This window comes from Lemur catta, chromosome 14 (assembly GCF_020740605.2).
Source record: "Lemur catta isolate mLemCat1 chromosome 14, mLemCat1.pri, whole genome shotgun sequence".
Classification (NCBI taxonomy): Eukaryota; Metazoa; Chordata; class Mammalia; order Primates; family Lemuridae; genus Lemur; species Lemur catta.
In genome coordinates this window covers 4,974,629-4,990,306 of record NC_059141.1, presented here as the reverse complement: position 1 = coordinate 4,990,306, position 15,678 = coordinate 4,974,629, and the positions used below count along the sequence as shown (strand labels likewise).

The following is a 15,678-nucleotide window of genomic DNA, read 5'->3' as shown; positions in this document are numbered from 1 at the left end:
TTGTTAGCACATCTGCCCGCAGGGATACTAGTCATCCGTGGCTCCCTGATATGAATACAGCATTGATAAGAGAAATACACTTCCGGGAATGACAGTAACTAAGAACGAACCCTCTGAACCCACCTCCAGTTTAGAGAATAAAAGTATAGATTCTTTTAACAAATGAACAAGTTTGCTAAAGACTGTAACCTGCAGAGACAGAAGGTGGCACTTAGCCAAGGACCATGACACATCTGACCTTTCGGAGCTCAGAGTTGAGGCTGTGCCCTGCTCCCTGGACGTGAACAATGCTAGACTAGGGGTGTCATCTTCCCTCAAGTGATGGGGAACCTTGGCCTGCATGTTGGTTTTCATTTCTCTCTTTGCCAAGGTGAGACAGTCAAGTACTTTAATTTAAAAGGTGCTTTCTGGTGCCGAAATAAGGTTTTTTTTTTTATTTTGTGGAGAAATGGCAATTTGGGTAACAGCAGACTGGCAGCTCTTAGAGTTCCCATATGTCTAGCACCTTACCTTATTTAGCAAGGTGGCCCACATCTCTCCACCTTAGAAACACACAAAGTATTCATGCAACATTCATCTGACTGCAAACGGACACCTCTAACACAATGGGAATTAACCTTTTCTGAGACAAGAACTTCCTTAAGTTTCTCCCCAGGATATTTCACACGTATACATAACCACAAAGCTTTGCAGATTATTTTAGCAGATTCAGGACTGAGGATAAGGTCTGTGGGCTACACGTTTAGGACATTAGTTCTAATACATAATTTATATGGCATCAACCCAAGGCTTTGAGTATGACTTAACTCCTTAAGAAATAGCTAATAAAGCTGTAGACTCTAGCAGTTTCCTCAGACAATCTGAGCTTCTTTCCAAAGAATGGACTGTACAAGTGTTCCTGTGTCATTTATTATTGCTCCTCTGCTTGTTCACTCACTCAGCCTATGCTCACTGGTAGTCCATTGATAGGTATGTCGCCACTCAAACCTTAACAGAATGACAGCATTTCAATACTCAAATGCTAGGAAAGGAGGAGGCTTGAATTAGTCAAGTATCTATTTTGAACACAACTGGTGAGCAAACACACACTGATCAATTCATTATTATTCAACGGGTTGGCACCACCAATCCTGTTTTATGAGGTGCTATGGGCAGCGGGAGAAACATGCCTGGATGCTCGTACCCCAATAGATGAGACAGCCCCGAGACACACAGGACCACGTGGGACCGTTTGGGAGCCAAGCTGTGCATGATCAGAAGTCAATAACACTTAACTCTTTAGCAATGGGGGAGCCCAATGTGGTTTGGAGCAACAGAAGAATTTTTAAAATATTTTCAAATCCAAAGTTTCTAGAAATTGTTACTTCATTATGAGAATATTCTCTTATCTCCTTTTACATTTTAAGTCATCCAAAGGCCAGGTTGATTAAAAGTCATTATATGTGGCTGGTGTCTTCCCCCCAACTAGTGTCTGTGGGTGTCTCCAAGCAGATCATTCAAGCATTACTGTTGTCATCAACTCCGTGGGGTGGTTTGTGTCTCTTTAAGATGAGCTTCACAAAATAAACCCTATTTCTAACTTTAGAGTGGGTAATGGGGAATTTTTATTAAAGTTGATTTTAAAAGCCTAACTTAAGAAAGAGAACTTTCAAAAATAGGCAAAGGGAAAGTAGACATGAACACAACTGACTTTCCTACCCTAAAAAAGAAAATAGCACCATGTCATTGTGTATTGCAACATTGTCTGTTTTGCATTGAATCTAAATAATCTGAACATTTACAGTAAGACATGTCACCACATTCTAATCATGAGGAGCAAATTGCTAAAAATGTTTTTCTACTTAGTGGAAAATTTCTAGAAATTGTTACTTAGTCATAAAAATGTTCTCATATCTCCTTTTATCTTTCAAGTCATCCAAAGGCCAGATGTTGAGAAACCAGGGTAAAGGCCTTTGCTTTGCTCCAAACGACTGGCAGCCTATAATACAGCTTAATTAAATAATTGCTTTGGACTGTCTTAGGTATAATTAATCATTTAGCCCTAAAGATTGCTGGAAACAACAGCGGACACAAAAATTCAAGCATTCAGGGTTTCTGAGATGTAAAGTTACTGGCCCCGAGTTAGATAAGTGGATGTAATTTGTTTTAAGTTGAATGTCACAGATATTTAGTTGCAAACTTGGGAATTGGAAGATCTCAGAGCATGGAAGTTAAAGGCAGCAGACTCTGAATATGGGGTTCTGTTCCCCTTGGGAGAATAGGGGAGAAAGAGCAGAAGAGTCTCTGATGTTTGGGAAGATAAAGACTATGAGTTCCTTTTCCAGAGGAACAGGAGGAGGGTGTGGAGCCACTGGACCAGCCATCATGAGCCAAGTTCTGGGGTAGGAAAGGGGTGTTGGGGGTGGTAAGTGCCATCCCATGGTGCTCCTCCTAGGACCCAGGCTCTGGGCTGCACTCATAACCTTTGCTGCCCCACGGATGCTCACACGACCGCTGCTCTGGCCATGGTGCGCAGGTGGCAGAGCTGGGGACCCAGTCCTGACCTGTGTGTCCAAGCCTTGGGCTTCTTAACCTCTGCGCTCACCTGCGTCCCTCTGCACTGTTTTGAGAGGGGCAAGTTTCCCAGAACAGGGATGAGCGGCCCAGGGCAGGGAGGAGCATGACGGGAGCAGAATTAGAAAAGCAAGGGGCCCAAGAAACCCAACTACTGCCTTGAAAACCAGCAGCTTTCCTTTAAAATCTAAAGTCCTGTTGTTTTTCCTGGAACGGAAACAGAACAATCTATTAAAATTTTAAGTTGACTTTGTTAGCTCTCAAAATGAAAACTCAGGGCCGGGCGTGGTGGCTCACGCCTGTAATCCTAGCACTCTGGGAGGCCGAGGCGGGTGGATCGCTCGAGGTCAGGAGTTCGAGACCAGCCTGAGCAAGAGCGAGACCCCGTCTCTACTAAAAATAGAAAGAAATCATCTGGCCAACTAAAAATACATATATAGAAAAAATTAGCCAGGCATGGTGGCACATGCCTGTAGTCCCAGCTACCCGGGAGGCTGAGGCAGTAGGATCGCTTAAGCCCAGGAGTCTGAGGTTGCTGTGAGCTAGGCTGACGCCACGGCACTCACTCTAGCCCGGGCAACACAGCGAGACTCCGTCTCAAAAAAAAAAAAAAAAAAAAAAGAAAACTCAGGAGTCCTATATATTTCTTCAAGATACATTTTTATCTTTCTGAAAATTCAGTTTTTAATCTCTGAAAGCAACGGTGCATCAGGCAATAACGCAGCTTAATGTCGTTCTTATTCTGACTTTCCCTGCTGCGCTCAGGCGAGCAGGACAGCGGCACATGGCTTTCGACTACCTGTGATAAGATAATGATTAGAAAATACGAATTATCCCAGCTAGTTCAGGGTTCAATTGCTAATTGAATTTCCTGGAAAAAGACTTTTGGTCTTAATATCATGCTGTCAATCATAAGTTGGAAATGCAGTTAGCATGAAATTTGAGTCTTTTTTTTTTTTTTTTTTTTAGAGGAGCTCATGGGTAAAAGTAATATCCTACCTCATGTATGTTTGATAAACAGTCACGGTAGCAATATGAGTTAACACATGAGCACTGCAGAGCTTACTCTCAACAAGTAATCTCCGTGTGAACTACTCAGGTACAATCAGAACAAACATTCATCATCCCCCTACTACGTGCGAGGCGTGGGCTCGACACGCACAAACATCCTGCCCTTGGTTCCCGCTTCAAAGGGAACTCGTAACCACGGCGGGGAAACACGACAAAAGAGGTAAAAGATTAAACTGTTATAAAACATTTTAAGAGTAGTTACCGCTGGCACATCAATAATAACAGCAGCTAGGATTTATGAAGAGACAGCCCTGAGTCAGGCTCCTTTTTTAAACATCTTTATTGAGAAATAATTCACATACTGTTAAGCTCACCCTTGTAAAGCATGCAATTTAATGTTTTTTAGTATGTTCGTTGAGTTATGCAAACATCACTACTGTCCAATTCCAGAACATTTTCATCACCCCAAAAGCAACTCCACATCACGAACCAGGCTGTCAGATGTATTATTTTCCCTAATATTTACAGCAATCCTGTAAAGTAGATAACATGAGCCCATTTGACTAATGAGGAAACCAATGTCGAGACCCCAAGGTCACTTCAGGGGACTGAATAATCTCCCCACGAAAGATATGTTTAAACCCTAATCCCCGGACCCATGAATGTGACCTTACTTAGAAAAAGGGTCTTTGCGGATGTAATTAAGGGTCTCAAGATGAGATCGCCCTGGATTAGGGTGACCTTGTAAGAGCCAGAAGAGGCGGCACACAGAGACACAGGAAGGTGGTCACGTGGGGACGGATGCAAAAACCGGAGCGAGACGTGGACAAGCCGAGGGATGCCGGGATTGCCAGGAGCCGATGGAAGGCAGGGAGAGGCGCGGGGGACAGGTGTGGAGGGGATGCACCCCCAGAGCCTGCAGAAGGAACCAGCCCCGCCGACACCTTGATCTTAGACTTCTGGCCTCCGGAACAGCGAGAGAACAATTTTCGTTGTTTTAAGCCACCCAGTTTGTGGCAGTTCGCGGTGGCAGTCCTAGGAAACTAACGCAGCCACAGCAGGTCAGCGGCAGAGCCAGGGTTTCCCAGTCGGACCTGGTCACTTGCCCTCAGCCTCCTCTGCTGTCACCCAGCACTCATGATAAGGAGGGCACAGCTGACCCCTGACTGCCAGGTGCCCAGGCAGTCGGGAGCCAGGCCGGCGGCCGGCACAGCGCTGACGGGGTGAGACAGCGAGGACCCGTAATGGACAAGAGGTTAGGCGGGAGCCAGCCTGGGGACTTCCCAGAGGAGTACTGGATCAAAACATGAGAGCGGGGCCTGGGGAGAGTGAAAGGCTTGACCTTGGGCGTCCTTCAAGGTGGATGCCACCTGGCAAAGCCACGACGACTCCCTGTGGCCTCTCATTCACTTACACGCTTGTTAAACAATATTCCCGCAGACGGCCGAGATGGGCTCCTGACCCCGCCATGGCCCCACAGGTGTTCATCTACCTGGGATGTCCAGATATCTCCGTGGAGGGAGCAGGAGGGAGGAGGAAAGCGGTGCAGGAGCCTGGCTAGAGATCGGGGCCCGAGGGTCGGAGGAGAGGGAGATGGGCCAGCCAGAAGCCCAGGGAGCACACGGGCACAAGTACAAAGGTTAAGGTCAAACTGGCTTTGCCCCCACATTCTATACCAATTTAATATGACCTACTCTAACTTAAAGATTTTTTAAAAAGGTGGACTGGCCAGGATTAAGGATTATTGACCACTTGACTGTTTGGGTGGAGCACATTTATTCCCCCACTATTTACTGAGCGTCTGCAACATGCCAGGTTCTAGGACACAGCAGTGTTGGGGGCCCTGGGCCCTGCCCCCTGGGAACTCCTGGTCTAGCAGACAGGAAGGTGAAGGCAAGACCACCTTCGCATGCCTGACTGTCTGGGGAGTTAGACCACTTGGCCATGGGCCACTTGGGCACAAAACACGGAGTCAAGACGTGAGGTGCCGCGGCCATAATGCTGGTCAGTTCTATGCTTTGAAAAATAAATTGATGACCAACTTTAAATAGTCTGGGGGCAGGAGTATTACTGCATTTTGTGCTATATTTTCACTACATAGAATTTGGTGCAGTAAACTTTATGTTACATAACTAAAATCAATGCAAAACTTTGACAATTATTGACAATAACTTGTGTCCTCCTTCAGGTACTAAATAGCCTCCCATCTTAGTATTTATTTGAATTTTAAAAAGCATTTCGTCCTATCTCTCACATCTGAGGCCCAGTGTTGGGAACTCCAGCTTGTAGCTAGGGGCTACAAGGAATGTATCAGACATTTCTCCACCCTGAGGCCTCTCACAGTGCACAGAGGTACACGAGAACAAGGTACACGATCGACTGTGAATGAGGCAAGGCAGGTTGGGTGCTTTTAAGACAGAGATGCAAACGAATGTTCACGAAGCACCTATGACGCTACAGGAGCTGCAGTGTATGAACAAAATACATCATAGTATGTGGTGGAGCCGGGCGGGAGGAGGTTGGGAGGCCAGGGCAGGCTTCATGGAGGAGGCGTCATTTGATTTGGGCCTTGATGGGAGTGGACCTTCCAAAGCCAAAGGGAGGTGGGGGGAGAGGTGTGTCCTAGGCAGAGGGATAAAGTCAACAAGGCACAGTGTGGGGCATGCTCTGGAAACAGCTAGAAAACAGCGTGGTGGGACTTCAGTGGCTCCCGCAGGGAAGAAGACAGTGGGGCTGAAAAAGGTGGTTGGATCCAAATTATGAAAGAGGGTTAGTGGAGCAAATACAGAGCCAGCACCAGCCAGACCTGGTATAAGATGGAGTTTTGCCCGTTATTGCTGAGGGTCTGTGGGGAAGTCACTTTCAGTCTCTGTTTCTCACCTGTAAACTGAGGAGCATAATATGTGCTGGTGGCTTCTGTGAGCATTCCATGAGGACAGGAAAAAGCCCAGTGTGAATGCAGGAGAGGCCTCTCCCTCTGCAGCTGGGACGGGGAAGGGGAGTGAGCCGGTGAACGTGGGGAGGGGCAGAGGGCTCACGAGCGTGGCAACCTCGAGGTGAGCATTACGGCCCAGCAGTGCCGGGTTGGGACGCACACATGGGGAGCTTCGAGCTGCAGCATCAAGACCAAGCCCCTGAGAATCCTCAGCCCTAGTCAGTGGCTATGCCGGACGGTGACAATCACACCCGCTCCTGCCCTCGTGAAGCAGAGATTGTGATGAGGAGGAATAAAGCATGACCGAAGCCAATCACCACCACCCCACGGAGTGTGCACTCATGTGAGTGCGTGTGCATGTGAGGGCGTGCACACCTTGTGCTCAGGTGTGATCAACCCCATTTAGAGTGGAAATCACCATGATCACAACCAACCTCTCGTCTACGACCCTGGATACTGTTTCCTCATCTAGTAAGTGAAAGCTTCCCTCAAGTCTGTTAAAGCACAGGTGGTTCCCTAAGAAATTAAGCCTAATTTTAACCACCACACCTGCAGGTGACGGGAAAACTCCGGCTCACTCCAACAGCACAAGCCCCCAAGGCTCCTCACGTCAGAGTAGTGGGCGCGGAGGGTGGAGCAAGAGAACCAGAGAGTGAAGAACCTCATCCCCAAGGAGCTCACGCCCTAGCTGGGGAGGTGGGGGGAAGGGAATGTCGTGACATTTATGAATAGAGTCAGAAGACGGGCACATGGCTGTTCTGATGCTCCAGGGGCTGGACATCTGTCCCCTGACAAAGTACAGCAGGTAACTTCGTCTGGGCTGAGAGCTGGATTCTCTCCCCATCCATGTGACAGTCTGACATCTGTGCCCTGCAATGCGGGGAGTATCTGGTGCTCACAGCGACGCCATGGGCTCAGTCCTGGGCAGGGATGAGAGGTAGGCACCGAGCCGCAAGAGCAGGCCGTAGGAGGGAGAGGAACGTGTGAGCACGGCACTGAAACTATACTAACGGGGGCTTGAGCATCGTGGGGGACACACGATACGGGACAGAATCAGTGCATGGCTTGAACTTTGCATTTGACTTGGAGTCATTTCAAAGTAAGAATAAACTCCACGGCTGAGCTCATTTTTATGACCTATTTTCCATTTGCACTTCATTCCCTCCGTTCAAGAGCTGTTTCCTCTCTGAGCCCCATTTCTACGGGACCTTTATGTTTTTTTTCTCCCCTTACATTTTTCCCTTCAAGCTTCAGATCACGAAGGCAATGTATTCGGTTCCTCCTCCTCTCTTCTCTAACCTGGACGGGTTTCCTGGCCTGCCCATTTTCGATCCAGCCTTTTTGAGGCAAGGCAGGATGCTGTGTCTCTGCATTTTCTCTGCAAAACTAGAATCCACTGGGCTCTAATTAAGGTGTCTCCTAGGATACTCCAGCTTCCCTCCACGCTCCCAGATCTCAATGTGTTCTGGAGCGCACCGTATTTAACATAATTTTTAATTCTTATTTTCTTTCTTAACATTGGCCAGGCTGGTGCTACTATAGTCTCATTTTTTTCCCTTTTTTTCCAGTCTCAATGGATTCTTCTGTAAGTGAGCAGTTGATCCAATACTGCTTTTCCCCACTCTGGTCTGATTTTGCAAGATCATAAAGTTGACCGCATAACTCCGGAATTTCTCTGTTGATGCATGGTCTGCTGCTTTTGTAACAACAGCACAAAGATCTGGGAAGTCAGAATTCTCAGGAGCACCATAGTGAGGAGTTCTCTGGACCCACACAGTGTTCCCTGACGCCGTTCCCACTCCCTCCTGGTGGTCGACACCAGACGGTGCAGCGCTTACTCCTCTGGCTTTTCCTGAAATGCTGGCCACAGGATTTCACAGCGCTCCTCTTTGCCAAAGGATGGGTCTGTGCCAGGTGCTGGGGAGGGAACTTGTGCAGGTGCTGCAGACAGGATGCTGAGACTCAGACACTGCAGAGTCTGGCCAGCAAGACTGACGCACGGTGCAGAAGGAACCGGGGACCCTGATGGCTACTTGTGCCTTTGTGGGGGACTGCGGGTCTAAGGCAGCAGGCCCGGCACAGGGTGACAGCAGGGCAGGCCGGGGAGGAAAGTGGGAGTGTGGTGACCGAGCGATACGGCCACGCACTGCAGGCAGATGTGTCTTATTTGAATATTACTCTGGGATATTCCACCCAGCTGTTCCTCTAATGAGTTAATGTTGCTGGTCTATAAATTGTTTTATTTGATGTAAAAAGGAGCTACTAGGAGAACATCTTGTAGATGCCCCCTTTCTCTCTACCCATCAAGAATTTGGCATCCCTATAAAAATCACCTGGAAATTATCCAACCCATCCTGGATGTCTCCATTTATAGCCAGTCTCAGTTTTGATGACTTAGAACATCTTCATAACCACTGGTGGAGAAGGCCTGTCTGTTTCCGAGCATCCCTGGCTTGTATCTATCCTTTTTCTGGCAAAAGCTCACGCTGTTCTTTGGACCATTCACCCCTTCCCTGCTCCCTGGCTCTGGGCCGTGAGCGCAGTTTTCCCTCGGCCTGGCGCAGGGTGCAGGCTCGTGGCTTGGTGAACCAGAGCACTGCACTCCCCACTGGCCACCGTGATTGCTTCAGGGACAGGCCAGTGACTCAGTCAGAGTCACTGAGATGTGCTTAGGGGACCTCGGCCGAGCTTGAGAAGCCCTCATTATTGTTCTTGCTCTCAGAGGAGGGAAGCCTCATGCTGCTGGGCACCCCCTCTTTGTTACCAAAACAACACCCAGGACAAAACTGTGCCTATAATCAACTAAATGTTTACGTACCCCCTAAATTCACATGTTGAATCCCTAACTGCCAACATGATGGTGTTAGGGGATGAGGCCTCTGGAAGCTGATTAGGTTCTGACTAGGTCACGAGGGTGGAGCCCCCATGATGGGATTAGTGCCCTTATCAGGATCACCAGAGCTGCTTCTCTCCATGTGCACACAGAGAGGCCATGCGAGTGCAAAGCAAGATAATAAGGGAAGAGAGGAGGCCTCAGAAGGAAATCTGTCTTGTTAGTACCTTGGTCTTGGCTTTCCCCAGTGTCTACAACTGTGAGAAATAAATTTCTATTGCTTAAGCCAACCAGGCTATGATATTTTGTTATGGCAGCCCAAGCTAAGACAGTGCCTGAGGATGAAACTAACAGAGAGGAAAGTCAAGGCTAGAGGCAGAAAGAAAATGGACTCTGATCATTAGCACCCTGGATCCATCCATGCCTGAAGCCATCCCTGGACTTTTCAGTAGCATAAGTCAACATCCCTGTTATTTTGTTTTTCTTTAAGCTAGTTTGAATTAGCTTTTCTTTTCTTTGCACACATTGACCTTAATATTAAATCGAAAGCAGAACATACCCAGCCTTCAATACATGGCCTTTAAACAAAGAGGTCCATCTTCCAGGCCCCAGATAAGCACAACAGTGAAGTATGGGTTTTCCCTTCCCAGGTGTGTGGTCCTTACCTCCAAGGCCTGTGTCTCTGCTTTGGTTCCCTCAGGAGCAGCAGCGTTTCCACGGCATTAACCCAGGAGTGCAGCACGAACACACCTCCCGACTGGTCCAGCCCCAGAACCACAGAAGGCAAGACCATCTCAAGAGGCTGATGGTTTTCGATTGGCTGCTCACCATGGTGGGCCCAGGGCTGGGCTTTCCCATAGGTCGCTGCATTTATTTCCAAAACCATCCTCTCAGCTGGAGACTTTATCTCCATTTTATACCAAGGAAATGGGCTCAGAGAGGTGCAGGATCCACTGTCCCATGGCTAGTTCACTGCCCCCCTGCTGTCAGGCTCCGGGGTGAGAACATCTATCCAGGGGGCCTGGAATACTCATGTTGAATTGGTCACTTACCTTCACTTTGGACGCTACCATGTCTGAGCCCATCCCACCCCCCCCACCCTGCTCATCTGTCCCCTTTCGGAGCACTGCTTTTCCGTGAACACTGAGCCCTCCGCCCTGCAACTCTCTGATCCTCTAACTGCCCCCGCCATACCCGCTTTGTCTCTCGCCCTTCCTACTGTGCTCTTGGGACTCACGGTCCATCCTCAGATCCTCCCACCCAAACCTCTTCCCTCAACAGTCCTCTCACCTTCCTCCTCCAGGGGAGACCTGGCTGAGCCCACTGGCAACACCCCCCTGCAGCCGCTCAAGATACTGCTTCATCGTTTAAATCTCCTCCTGACCTCAGCTCCCCGATGCTCACCTGCTGCCCTCTTTGCTCCAGACTGTCACTTCCAAACTCCCTCTCTTCCTCCAGCTTCTCCTGAGCACCCACCACGTGTGTGGGGCCTGTATGTGCCCTGGAGACCCTACCCGGCAGCGGATGTCCCCACGTCTTCCTCAGCAATTACTTCAGGGAGCAGGAACTCGGTCCTGTCATGTGTTTGTGCCCCACGCTGCCTCAGGGAAGTGAGTCTGAGACGCAGACCACCAGCAAAAGCTCGAGCTGCCAGCCTCCCCTCTGACATGTTTCTAGACTCTCGAGTGTCCACAGATGCCACCTTTGTCCAGGCCCCGAGAAGGCGCCTGGCTGGGTCCCTCCTCCTGTGCACATCCCCTCCCAGTCTATTTCCAGCCTGGCAGCTAAATGACCCTGTAGGAGTGTTAAGTCAGACCACGTCACCTCGGTCAAAGCTCCCCTAGCGCTTATAATAGCAGAGGGACTGAAGAACATCTGATCACCTCCAAGAAGACCGTTCCTGAGCCTGCCTTTCCACCTCCCCTCTGCCCTCACCTCCTTCCACCGCCCCCGCCCTCTCCACTGTAGCGGCACTGGCCACCTTGCTGCTCTGTGAATGCTCCAGGCATTTTCCTGCTTCAGGGGCTTTGCACATGCCGTTCCCTCTGCCGAATGCGCTTCCTGTAGACGTCTGCAGGCCTCACCTCACCTCCTTCAGAGCCTCCCTGACCACCGACTGCCTCTCCTGTCCTCCTCTCCAGTTCTACTCGCCCCCCCCCCGCCCCGCGACATCACGTGTCTTACCCTCTGCTCATCACCTGTCCCCCCCACTGAGATGTGCTCTAGGGGAAACATCTGTTGCTCAGTGTCGTGTCCCCAGACCCTAGGACAGTACTGGCACTGAGGAAGTGCTCAAGGAAAGCTTACTGAATGAGTAACTGGAGAAAAACATTCAAACAAGACACCTCCTTCACTTCCCAGATTAGCAGACATTTTAAAGTTCAACAGTGTTATAAGAATGGGATACCAAAAATACTTTTTTGCATTTTTACCTGAGTCGGACTGGAGAGGCATGTAGGGGAAAGAGGAACAGCCTTGTATATATATTGTTGGAGCCTGATGGCAAATACTTCACCATAAATCAGATATATCATGTACTGGGGAAGAAACGAGGGAACGGGACTCCCATTCTCTGCCAGCTGAAGTGGAAATTAAGGCAGCTACTTTGAAGAACAAACTGGCAGGTGTGTGGGGTGTGTGTGTATGTGCGCGCACACTGCATGTGTATTTTCATTCTCCACGATCCCATGCACAACTCACAAAGATGCCACAGTTACTGCCCACGCACGGAACATGACCCTGCTCTGTAACCCAAGCTAGTACAATCTTCTAGGTCTTCCCTCCCACAGAACCACACTCTGGTGCCGGGTGACAAAGCCACCTAGGACATGGAGGATACAAGCAGTTAGTTCACAAACTCAATAAATAAATCCAGCAAAAAGGCTGAAACAGCTGGAATTTGTCAGACAAAATGGTTTTCCTGGGGGGCACAGAAAAGCCACCTGACGACTAATAGCCATGACTCGGAAGGGCGAGCTGTGAGTACAGCCCAGCATTGGTCTGTCCAGCAACGCAAACTGCTCCTTGCGCTGTGCCCACAGCACGGTAGCGAAACCCCTACTAACCCACGCCTGCATCCAACTCGCCGTGGTCACTGTTAAATTAGTTCCTTTACTGTGTTTACTAACAAGAGAAGCCTCTTCTAAATTTTTGTTAAGCCAGGAGCTTAAACATTAACACCTGATGTCTTATCTTTTAACACTGGGAATTATTAAACATCAGAGCCACAAACATGAAAGATACTTCACAAAATGCCTGGGTGCCAAAACTCAGCCAGTTCGCCGGGCCTGACAATGGCATTGACAGTGGGGCCATGAACGAGAAGCTGGCACCCTGCATGGCCGCGCTCTTACAAGTGGTCGAGCCAGGGCCTCCTCACCCAGGTGCAGGTGTGGCTGTGCCGCGTCACACACTCTCGGTGCTTCACGGTCAACAGGGAAGACAGCGCTCGTCTGCAGTAGCTGCGCTCAAGACTGGAACCGTCACGGCCACGGCCGCTTACCTGAGACCAGCACAAGTGCTGAGGCTGACCGCGGAATCAGAATGTCCTTGCACGTGTCCGTGGTAGTAACAATGACCCTAAAGGGGAGAGGGGAGGAGGAAAGAAAGCCAGATCAGTAATAACATCTTTCGCTCACTTACAAAAAATCACCTGCCTCCAATCCCCGCCATGTGTTTTTAGCTATAGAATTTCCTTTGTCACAAAATACTGCACTAGCAGTCTCAATATTTAATGCAAAGCCCAACATGACCCAGCCAGGATCCGTGGCAGGAATCTCTGATTTACTTAGAGATTACCAGCTGGGCTTTAAAATGCACCCCAGTTCCACTCGTGTCTCTCTGACACTGCAACTCTCTGACTCTGACACTGATGTAGGACGTTTCACAAACTCAGGCAGCAGAACAAATCACACTGACATCACCATTGCACCCTCATGTAAATTGTCTTTTGTAATGAGACGAGGCGCTGCAGGGGGTAGTTAACCACACTGTGAGATGTAATAAAATGAGGCCCAAATGGACGGCTTATGAAAACAGGAAAGCAGACGGGGGTGGGGGGGGGGTGAAGAAAGAGAGAGGGGACCTCACTGAATTACCCCGCTGAGAGCTGAAAGTCTATCTCAGCGGGAAAGAAAAATAGGAAGGTCTTCTCAGTCTAAGACAAATTCCTATGTGACAGGCCTCAGTATTCCAGTCTTTCCTATGTCACTGCTTACAAAAAGAAACCACGGCACAGACCTCCCTTAGCGGGGACAGGTATCTGCCCAGAATCAAGGTTAATTTCACTGTTGAACAAAGGTTCCGCTGCAGCCTCAGTTAGGTGGTCGACTGGCAAGAAAAGGCTGTACATGCCCAGTGCTCCTCACTCGGGTCCCCTGAATGCCAGCTGTGTGCGAGGTCCCCACAGGGAAAGGGCTGCATCTTCTAGGGGGAAAGAGAAGTGGACGCTCAGGGTGCAGGCTGTCCCCACCGTGCCCACCAGAGTGCACGGCTCCTTCACTCGTGACTGTGGGAACTCACTTTCCCAGGCAGGGCTTGGCATCCAGCTGCTCTGCCCGAGGAAGACCAGCCCGACTGTGCTGAGCAGAAGGACCATATGGAACCGAGGGATGTAGGAAAGAAGGTAACACCAGGAGAAAAGGGCTAAGATGATCTCTTTGTCGCAAAGTAGAGGACAAAATTCTGGGATCATCTGAAAGTCAACAAAAGTATGGTGATGGGAGGGATGTTTATTGTTTGGCTTTTTCTTATTTGTTTTAGAATTTCTTTATATATCCAGGATAGTAATACTTTACCTGTTATGTGGGAAACGTCTTTTAACATTGCTTGTGAGATATTTTGTTTAGATTTTTATAAATCACCTCTATGATTCCAAACAAACATTTCTATCACCCCAAAAAGAAACTCCACATTCATTAGGATTCACTACCCATTCCCCCACCCCCAGTCTCTGGCAGCCACGCATCTACTTTTTGTGTCCACAGATTTGCCTGTTCTGTTCATCTCATACTAATAAAACCATAAAACGTGCCTTTTGTGACTTCTTTCACTCGTCATCATGTTTCCAAGTTCATTAACATTGTAGCATGCACGAGAATTTCATCCCTTTTTATGGTTAAATCACCTTCCATTGCGTGGATAAGACCCTTTTTGCTTATCCATTGGTCAGTTAACGAATATATGGAGTTGTTTCTACTTCTTGACGATTAGGAGTCCTGCTGCTGTGAACATTGGTGTGTAAGTTTTGTGTGGACATATGTTTTCAGTTCTCTTGCATATATAGTACAAGTGATATATGGGCGTATATATACAAGCAAAATTACTGGATCATACAGCAACTCTGTTTAACTGGTTTCCATAGCAGCTGGACCACTTTACATCTCCATGAGCAATATATGAGGGCTCCAACTTCACATTTTCATCAATACTTGCTATTGTTTATCCTCCGATTATGGCCACCCTGGTGGATGTGGGGTGGTATTTCGATGTAGTTTTGACTTAAATTTTCTTAATGACTAATGACGTCGAGCATCTTCCCATGTGCTCATTGTCCATTTGTACATCTTTGAAGAAATATCTATTCAAATCCTTTGTCTATTTTTTTATTGGGTTACTGTCTTTTTATTGTTGAGTTGGAAAAGTTCTTTACATATTCTGGATACAAGGCCCTCAGATATATGATTTGCAATTATTTTCTCCCATCTTGTGGGTTGTCTTTTCACTTTCTTGACGGGGTCTTTTGAAGCACAAAGTTTTTTACTTTTGACGAGGTCTACTATACCTATTTTTTTTCCTTTGGTTGCTTATACTTTAGGTGGCATATCAAGAAACTATTACCTAATCCTAACCAAGACATGAGGTCTTACACCTATGTTTTCTTTTAAGAGTTTTATAAATTTAGCGCTTACATTTAGATCTTTGATCCATTTTGAATTTTATATATAGCTTAAACTAGAAGTCCAACTTCATTCTTCTGCACATGGACATCCAGTTGCTCCAGAATCATTTGTCGAAACAACTGTTCTTTCCCTCATTTAGTTGTCTTGGCAACCTTATCAAGAGCAAGTTCTCTTTTGGGTACTGTTCTTTTCCCAAAAGTTTCCAGGCTATTACTGCCTATTTTCTCTTTCAGATGAATTTTAGAATTGAATTCAAAGCTCCATGATAGTCTGTTGAGATTTCAGAGCTTGTTAGTACACAGAAGGCACAGGTCAATTTGGGAAGAACTTCTCTCTTCACAATAATATTCCTATTCATGCATGTGGTAGGTGTTTCCTTTTAATAATGTCAATTTTATGTCCTTCAGTCTAGTTTTAGAATTTTTTCCCCCATGTGGCTATTGGAA

General features: G+C 47.9%; 1 protein-coding gene across 1 annotated transcript in view; it reads right to left on the bottom strand.

The window, feature by feature from the left end:
- The window catches only part of ADAM12 (ADAM metallopeptidase domain 12), a 237,284-nt gene that overhangs the window by 80,325 nt on the left and 141,281 nt on the right, over positions 1-15,678 (bottom strand). Inside the window, exon 4 of the mRNA XM_045569081.1 lies at positions 12,835-12,911. Within this exon, the coding sequence (XP_045425037.1) occupies positions 12,835-12,911 (77 nt within the window). The remainder of the gene's footprint in view (positions 1-12,834; positions 12,912-15,678) is intronic.